At 34.9% G+C, this 8,946-nt stretch overlaps 2 protein-coding genes across 3 annotated transcripts; both read right to left on the bottom strand.

Moving 5' to 3' along the window:
- Positions 1-119: 119 nt before the first annotated feature.
- Positions 120-3,868, bottom strand: LOC101205565 (protein TRIGALACTOSYLDIACYLGLYCEROL 4, chloroplastic). 2 transcript variants are annotated; one of them, XM_004138469.3, is made up of 5 exons: positions 3,211-3,868; positions 2,855-3,107; positions 2,403-2,757; positions 1,320-1,657; positions 120-612 (listed from the first exon to the last, which is right to left on the bottom strand). In XM_004138469.3, the coding sequence occupies exons 1-5, from the start codon at positions 3,474-3,476 to the stop codon at positions 412-414; spliced, it is 1,413 nt and encodes a 470-aa protein (XP_004138517.2). In that variant the 5' UTR covers positions 3,477-3,868; the 3' UTR covers positions 120-411. The 2 variants fall into 2 exon arrangements, with proteins under 2 accessions (XP_004138517.2, XP_031743491.1); XM_031887631.1 differs by having other exon boundaries at positions 2,855-3,115; positions 3,211-3,858.
- Positions 3,869-4,681: 813 nt separating this feature from the next.
- Positions 4,682-7,909, bottom strand: LOC101205797 (tRNA pseudouridine synthase A 1). Its single transcript, XM_004138470.3, has 7 exons — positions 7,809-7,909; positions 7,510-7,648; positions 7,336-7,429; positions 6,622-6,761; positions 6,174-6,536; positions 5,444-5,506; positions 4,682-5,271 (listed from the first exon to the last, which is right to left on the bottom strand). Exons 1-7 carry the CDS (start codon positions 7,838-7,840, stop codon positions 5,035-5,037), a joined length of 1,068 nt encoding a protein of 355 aa, XP_004138518.2. The 5' UTR covers positions 7,841-7,909; the 3' UTR covers positions 4,682-5,034.
- Positions 7,910-8,946: the final 1,037 nt, after the last annotated feature.

The following is an 8,946-nucleotide window of genomic DNA, read 5'->3' as shown; positions in this document are numbered from 1 at the left end:
CCAATACAACCTATTGGGTACCTCAATATAATTGGCAATTTATTTCGATTTTTTTTTAAAAAAATTGAAATAATTACAAAAGTTAAGGATAAAATTGTTACAAATTTAACACCTTCGTCAGCCTTGTCAAAATTTAACAGCTTGCTATTGCTAAATCATTGTATACAATGTTTTCATAACATCAAATCAAAAGGTTTTTCAACCATCAACTTGAGGATAACTCATTTTCTTACTATATATATATGTTCTCAATAAAAAAGGTTAAAAATCTAATCCATCACCTGATGAGTTCACCCAATGCTATTGAACGAATAAAAGAGAGGGTGTTAAGACAACTCAAAGCTGAATGTGTTTGTTGTCAAATAAAGAAACAAAAGAATGGGCGTAGCAACAGTGGTCACCATAACGACCTCAGGTCTCGTAGAAACGAAGCTCTACCATAAATTCTCTATGCTTTGGTGAATACCAAGCAATTGCCTTAGCTGAACCAAGGACATGCAACGCATATTCCAAGGCAAATGTAGGCTCTTCCACTCGTAATAAATCCCACCCTGCTTTATTCAAATCTATTGCAACTCCTGTATCTGCTCTAAAGCTCACAGGTCCAGCAATCTGCAACCAATGTTTCAAGAAATCCATCACAAAACTCATATCATAATTCCTGATTTGCGAAGGTTTTCCAATGAGTTGTTGCCAATCAATTCCAAACATGATATACATTATCATTTTCCTTTCAAACTTATCTGAAACCATGGAAATTTCTACAAGTGTTCAAACTCGTGAGACACTTTCACTAAGAGGTCTACTAGGCCCACCAACTTCTTAAGATTTTTTTTTTTTGGAAAAAAGATATCATAAATCTTCATTAAGCAGAATCGTCCCCTCACAGATACAAATATAAGCATCATGGTCAATAACCAAACCAAGCTAAGAAAGACAAAAGTCAAAACCTTCACGTCACACACCCCTCCTTATTAGAAGTAGCCCACCCAACTAACTCATGAGCCAACTTCATGAGTGGTGTTAAACAACTCAATTTCAATGATGTTTTTACTATTGAAATTTGCAAATTTGTCCATGAATTTCATCCTACAACTTTGCACCTCAAATATAGACTTCCAAATTTCAATACATTAACTCCAGACTTCATAACTCACTTAGTGCCCTAGACAACCAATAAGAATTTTTCAAAACTAATATAAACCGGAACTTTCTAGATTAAAAAAGAACAGGATTGGGATACAAATACTGGTTTTTCTTTACAGTTTATCATTATTGATTTAGTCCACATTCAGCAGCTGAATGGAAGACGGACATACCTGTTGCTGAATGGAAAATCTTGCATTAGGCAAGGTCGCTTTCACAGATTCAGTTTTTGGGTGCCGGGAGTTGGAAAGATCATCTATCAAAAGCATGGATCCTGAAAGAAACTTGGAGCCAGAATGGAAATCCATACAAGCAGAAAATCGGGTAAGATCCAGATATTTCTTCTGAAACATCCCATACTGAGCTGAAAAAGAAATAGAAGTGAATAAATCCGCGAAAACAGTCGATCTAATTCTAGAACTCTTCATGTAAAATCCTTTGAATTTCTCAAGACTGTCTTGTGCTGCTGATCTAGCCAAATCGTCTCCAAAGTAGGAAGTAGCTACAGCACCTTTTAAGATCAATAGAGATGCCAAAATTAGTGGAAATTGTAAAGTATAATTTGCAAATGAACGGCTTGCAGCTTCATACCATCTGCAAAACTATATAATAACTAAAATATCTTAAAGAGTTAAACTAAATTTCTTCTTTTCCTGATGCAAAACAATAGTTCGAAAATTTTATACGTAAAGCAAAAGAGAATTTTGAACACAGAAGGGTTAAGGATGAACTGTGTCTATTATCATTTCTGAGTTTGTCAAATCCTGCATTTGATGGCCAAAGATAGCAATTGCAACTGCAAATGCGAATAAAAATAAGGTCACAATTATAATATGGTCCTTAAACCTTCCCCCATTTTATGCGTACCATCATCCATATAGCCTCACTACGTCAAAAAACTTCAAGAAGTTCCTACTCATTAATGTGATCTTTAAAACTCAAGGACACAATTCTACAACCTAAAGAACTGATAGAGTTCAAGTAAGGCTGTTACCCATTAACGTGACTGAAACTGACCAAAAATGTATGATCTCATAACATTTACATTATTTTCTATGAACATCAACACCTAAACTTCTGAGGTAAGATTAAAACAAACAAACAAAAGAATCAAAGAGGTTAAGTTAAGGTTGGAATCCTTAATCTTGGAGGGCTAGTGAGATTTTTAGAGACAGAATTGAAAAATGGCAATAGCTTTAGGGGGCTAAACATAGAATCAGAAGTTTCATTGAAGGACAATCAGTGTGGATTCATACCAATGATCGCTGACAATGAAACATGAGGAGTTGATAGAAAAATGTCATAAGGTTGCACCATCTTTAACTTCTTGGCATTACTTCTCCAAATTTCAAAGTTCTTCTTAAAGGCAAACGCAGCCTTGGCTGATAGACCAGGAAGTAAACAGAAAGGAGCAGAATGGGTCGGTTCACTTCCCAATTGTGAGGGAAACCCAGCATTCTGGTGCATAGACAAATGGTAACTCAAACCCGAATCGGAAGCAACAGAACCTAGATCAACAACCAATGAAGAAGGCACATCCCAATATCTACCACATTTCTCCATAAAAAGTCCTGGAGAAAGTGCCTCCACTGTTAGATCATGATGTAGGAACTGCAACGACGTAAACAAACAATCTACATCAAAACAAGAACAAGAACAACCAGCATACATAATTTACAATTCTACTAAGTGCCAGAAATATACATGCCTTGCGGTGAAATACTGCTTTTGTTCGAACTATATCACTGTCACCATATCCATCGAAGCTAATCATCAGCGAATCATCGGGTGGTAACAAGATATCGGCAGAGATACCAACAGCATACAAAGACCGTTGGTAAAGATGCCTTCCAATATATTGCAGAAGTGAGGAATACGACTGACACATCTCTCCAGAACCAGTTTTCATCAGAGAGGACATGAATTTCTGCAAATTGAACTGGCCTAAGAGAGTAATGGAGCTGCAGTGCTTTTAAGGCAGATTTAATGGAGAATCAATACAAATGTAAATGCCAGCATAAGAATGAGAAGAACCCAATAACAAAAAAGAGAGGATTGAGTTACCCAGAATCTGAAAAGGGTACGGAGAAGACGCGTTGAAGAGAGAAGCCATGGGAGGGGGAATAAGAAGGAACAAAAGGAGCAGCCATGAAACGCTGCATAAAATCGATCTGCTTGGCTCTGGAAAGACGAACGCCTCTGGATAATCCCAAAGGAAGTAAGTGTAAAGGAGAAGGAACCGGGGAAGCAGAGCCATCGAGTGTTCTAGACGTTGAAACATCGAGATCCCAGAAGCCTTGCCCGTCCATTGCCCATCTTAGCTTCTTCATCGTTTCTTCTCGCCTTCGCCTTTACCTTTACCTTCACCTTCACAGACAAAACAAAACCCTAAACCCCAAAATTCTAAAATTCAAACCAACATGATCCTTGAATCCTGATGAATCTCAAGCAGCTCCACCACACCTTATCCTCAACCTCTACACATCTCGTCTTCCCAATTCCAATTTCCAATTAGCAGAACCGATTGTCGAAATTCGAAACCCTAATTTCCTCGCTCGCAACTTCTATACTAACTTTTTTGTGTTATCTTGGGGGGATTTTACGTACGATGTCGTATAATCCAAATTTTATTGCTTTCAAAGAAAATGTCTTTCTCCCTCTCTCACTCCATCTTTCTTTAATTTACCAATTTGAGTATAGGAATTTGAATCTTCCAATTTTTCTTTTAGAACTAAAGCTAAAGAGTCTAAAATTCCTCTGTTTACAATATGATTATGAGACCTTAGATTAAGTCACACATTTGTTTCGAAAAACCGAGGCAAACGATATTTTAATGTAGTAAAGTAATGATAAAGTTTGGATGTATCATAGCACTCGTTGTTTCTCTTCTTAATTTAAATTTTTTATTTTACCAAATGACACAAAAAGCTACTAGTTTTGAATCGGATAGGTTTTATTTTTGTTATTAGGTTAAATTGCCAATTTTTGTATGTATCTTTTGAATAATCTAAGAAACAAAAATTGAAAATCAACGGTGAATCTAAGAAAACACCACATAGATCAAATATTCCTTATCCTTCCATAGCAATAGCAATTGATTTTGAGATGAAAGTGGCTTGTTATCTAATAATTAGAATATAATTTAGCAAACTACTATTTACACAACTCAAAAGATTTGTCACTTTCATCCACCTTTCTGAAACTCAATAATAGACTACCAATTTTAACCATAGACGGCAAAAGTGAAGGCAAGGATAACCTTGTCCATCTATTGTCAACGAACAATGAAGTATATAACTTTTTTAGATCAGCAAACTACTACCATCAATTTGGGCAAGACTCCCTGCCAAGCTATCCACACACACATGACCCAATTTACTCGCAAGAGCAATTCATTTGTTCGGAGTGAAAGCTTTGTGAGTCGAGCTTTCGATAGCTCATTCAGAAGCCAAAATTCAAGACTTGTGTACATGTCCTAGGATGCTTCTAAAAAGCATGGTGTCAAATCCAAAATTTGAATCTTAGACCTAGGATGTAACAGTAATTCCATTCCAAGAATAAGGTAAAACCCGTTCTTGGAATAACCTTTAATTCTCCAAAATTGAGAGAAATCCTTCTAAAATACAAAGTATTGCAATAATAATGTTCAAAGTCTCTAGAGTTCCAATACAGTGTACTAAGAGTGGCTATAGGCTTACCACAGAAAAGAAAAAGAAAAAACAAATAACAAACTAACATAAATATACTAAATCATAAATTAACAAAGACTAACTGATCAAAAATTTTGTTAACTAAACTACACTGCTTATCTAATAATATCTCGGCCTCCTAAGTTGTTGGGACACCCTGCAACGCAGATTATTCTCATGGCATAAGTGCAAGATTGATTCAATAAAAAGGGACTTTACATTTGCTCACACTACGAGTCCTACCAAAACTAGTCCCAGGGCAATCGGATGGAAGCTTTAAATGGTCCTCTTTATAATTAATACTCACAAGACACAGTCCCTGGGGAGGAACGCCCGAAGCATACTTAGCAAGCTCTCTGCGATCTCGAGATGCCAAAATCTTAGGAACAACCTCAGGAGGAAGTGCTTCCTTTCCAATTTGAACCAACAAGCCAACCTGAAAACACACAAGAGAAATTCTTACAGTTCCTGAGTTACATGAAACCAATTTTACAAACTTAAATTTATGCTTCCAGGACTATAAAGCCATTTTAGCAACCAGCATAAGTAAAAATAAAACAATCAGAGAAGGGACTTTCGACTGTAAAGATAGATATAACAAAAATTACCATATTCCGAACTTGTCTATACAAGAACCCAGAACCCTCAACTTCTAGCTGCACAAGAGCTCCCTGAACAAAAGAAAGCATTTAGCTTCATAGGTTTTGTAGAAGGCTGAAACCGAAATGATTCACACAGATGATCAAGAGTAGGGCATACAGAATTAGCAACTTTAGACCTGAGAAGCAAACACATCCATCATATGGATAAAAAAAATTACAAACAAGCTGGTTAGACTGTAAATTTAGTCCATAAACTTCAAATTTTAATGTTTGAATCTATTGGTCTTGAACTTTCAAATATATCAAATGGATTTCATACAGTTAAAAATGTCTGATAAATCCTTAAACTATCAATTATGTGCCTAATAGGTCCTTGGCAAATTCGACTTTTTTTAAAAAATTAATTGACCTACAATGTATAAATTTGAATATTAGGTCAATGTAACCCTAAACTTTCGATTTTATGTCAATAAATCTGTGAATTTTAGCAATTATCGAATACGTCAAGGATAAATACAAAATTGAAAATAAGAGATCTAATGGACATGAAATTGAAAGTTTAAGAACCTTCCAATACACTTTGAAGTTCAAGGTCCTATATGGCACAAGATTGAAGTGCAATGACCTATTGAACACTTTTGAAAGATGACCAAATAGACATAAATTTCGAAGGCTATAGACTAAATTGGTAATTCCAACCAAACAAATCACTAATTAAAGAACCTTAAAACTTTACCATTTCTATCACATCAAAACGGAAAATGACCTTCACTGGATTTACCACTCGATCGTTATGAGCTGCATTCGTAAAAGCAGAAAAATCATGCTTTCCGACGAAATAATTTGCAGCTTCTTTCATGGCTGCATAGTTGAGTTTATAAACACAGTGGTAAGTGTAGCAACGCTGAAATGGATCCATGATTGTGCCACTATATATCTTGTAGTGATAAACCTTGCTTAACGTAGAAAACCGAGCATGAAAATCGGGTACAGCAGGACTCATCTCTCGAACTCTTATATCCACAGGAAGAAGGCCATTCAGTGCAGCATGAACGCTTTCCAAGCTATCGTAGTTAAATGGCGTAACAAAGTGAGCCACCTGAAACCTCAACTTGTCGTAAGCAACAGCAAGCATTGTATTCCAATGATGTGTTTTAACCCAACTCCATAAAATCACATCAGACCTGACCCCAGGCATGTACTCCTTTATCTGTTCTGCTTGCACCAACTAAATGAAGATCCTTCCTTTCAAGCTTTGTTGCTCCAATCAAGGCTTCTTCAATGAGGCACTGGATAGTGGGTGGTGACCTCTGATATTGCCAGCCTAGTTTAATATCAACATATTCAAAACTATTTTATCAAACTTTTGCACCAAGTCTTCAATTACTGACTGACCCAACAACTTATGCTTCCGTGAAGATAAATTTATATGGTATTATCCAACACTCCCTCACTTATGAATTTGAACCAGGTGAAAGTCAATATTAATTGGAGAGAAAATAATATTGCAAGAGTTTAAACACAACAAATTTTGAACCAATACCATCTCAAATCACCGATTGACCCATAACCCTAAACTTATGGATAAATATAAGTTTAATATTATATCATGTAACAAGAAAGCCTCAAATTTTGAGCAGTGAGCACAAACTTCTCCAAATTAACTCGTAATAAAAGCAGGCTAAGTACTTCTAAACGAGTCTCCCGTTAGGGTGAACCTGAAGTGAAACTGATGCTGGTGATGGAAGACATCCAACAGGCAACAACAACTAACCTCAAAACCTTATGCTATTTACCATTACTGTTAACCCAAAAAGATAAAGCTGGGATACGAACACAAAATCGTTCAATTCATTCGCCTGAATAGACAATTAGAGAGAAGAAGAAGAAACTTGGACCTGCATATCGAGTACCGTCATAAGCGATGAGCAACCGCCATTTGAAGCATGGGAAAGAAGGCTCTTTGATATAAGAGGCATCATCCTCCGCATTCTTTTCAAGGCACGATCAAATAAATTAAACCACCAAAATGAAAAGAGGAACTGAGAGATCAGAAAAGGAATTGTCGTTACCGGGAATCCACGACTGGAGGAAGATGAAGCGCCATTTGGAGATGGAATGATTGGTGAAAGGGGAAGGGAAATTGGAGGAAGAACAGGCGAACCCACCGCCCAGCACCTCATCCGTTGAGTTTTCAATTCAGAGATTTCCCTTTTGGTGACAATATGTGGGTGAAAATTCAAAACTCATAAATTTTACATATTATATATGTGAAAACAAAATATCCTATGACTAAATTTCTCTATTTTTATAGGATACAGAATCATGCTTTCAGTTGATGATATTTGCATAAACTCTTGGAAGCCCTCACCTTTCTATAAATTCAATTTTGATATCTCTCATCAACCGGGTTTAACAATCAAGCTAAGAACTAAGAAACATACAAATACTGAAGATAGTTATGTATATAATAGCCAATTATTTGTTCTTTACTTTTAAGTCTGACATTTTATAACAAGTAACTTTTTTTTTTTTCATAAAATATTAAGTATATAGCAATTTCTTAAACAATTTGTAAATATAGTAAATTTTGTATTCTTTTTTAAATTATTTCAAAATTACCATTGTCTTTTTCTCTTTTCTCCATCTTTACCATTGTTTCTTCTTTGTCTACAAAATTTCCCTATTTAAAAATGTGTTCAATTGATTTTATCAATTTTTTTATATTTAAAAATGTGTTTAATTTCATTTGTATTGTACTTTATTAGTTTGATGATTCATAGAAATTGAGCATATGATAGATTATTAGTTAATATGAGCATGGTGATGTCAGTCTATCATTGATAGACCTGTATCCTAGTGTAACAATAATATCCTAGGTTATCATGATAGTAGTCTATCAATCATAAACTTGTATCATAGTCCATCACTAATAGTAGTCTATCAATGATAGACTTTTATCCTAGTTCATAAGTGGTATTAGTCTATTAATGATAAACTCTTATCTTAGTCAATCACTAATAGTAGTCTATCAATGATAGACTCGTATCTTAGATCATCACTGATATTAAACCCTATCCCAGACCATCACTAATATCCTAAGTTATCACTGATAGTAGTATATCAATAATAGATATGTATCCTAGTCCATCACGGATAGTAATCTATCAATAATAGACTCGTATCCTAGGTCATCACTAATATTAGTCAATCAGTGCTTTATCTTCTATAATGTTATGAGTGTAACACTAGGATGATAAAACTGTATATGTACATATATATATATATATATATATATATTGCAACAATTCATAATTATGATTAATCAATGTTATGAGTGTAATACTACCTCTATTTCCACACATTTTTAAATATAAAAATACTAGTAAAATCAATTGAATTGAACAAAATCAACCTAGAGTGATGAAATTAAATCAAATTGTAAAAATTGGATGAAGTAAAATTTTAGGGAAGAATCACATCTAAAAAAACATAAAAGTGAGATGGAA

Source organism: Cucumis sativus, chromosome 6, assembly GCF_000004075.3.
Source record: "Cucumis sativus cultivar 9930 chromosome 6, Cucumber_9930_V3, whole genome shotgun sequence".
In the NCBI taxonomy this organism is placed as follows: Eukaryota; Viridiplantae; Streptophyta; class Magnoliopsida; order Cucurbitales; family Cucurbitaceae; genus Cucumis; species Cucumis sativus.
Note: the sequence above shows the minus strand (reverse complement) of the source record. Positions and strands in the feature narration are given on the sequence as shown.

Excerpts from the sequence above, each read along its gene's own strand:
- LOC101205797 (XM_004138470.3), bottom strand. The coding sequence starts at position 7,840 with ATGAGAGATATCAAAATTGAATTTATAGAAAG. Across the intron at positions 7,430-7,509 it reads CCTCCAGTCGTGGATTCCCG|AATGCGGAGGATGATGCCTC; the intron begins GTAACGACAATT and ends TGCCTTGAAAAG. Across the intron at positions 5,272-5,443 it reads ATAGACAAGTTCGGAATATG|GTTGGCTTGTTGGTTCAAAT; the intron begins GTAATTTTTGTT and ends GTGTGTTTTCAG.
- LOC101205565 (XM_004138469.3), bottom strand. The coding sequence starts at position 3,476 with ATGAAGAAGCTAAGATGGGCAATGGACGGGCAAGGCTTCTGGGATCTC. Across the intron at positions 3,108-3,210 it reads GTACCCTTTTCAGATTCTGG|CTCCATTACTCTCTTAGGCC; the intron begins GTAACTCAATCC and ends AAAGCACTGCAG. Across the intron at positions 1,658-2,402 it reads TTCATTGTCAGCGATCATTG|GTGCTGTAGCTACTTCCTAC; the intron begins GTATGAATCCAC and ends TGATCTTAAAAG.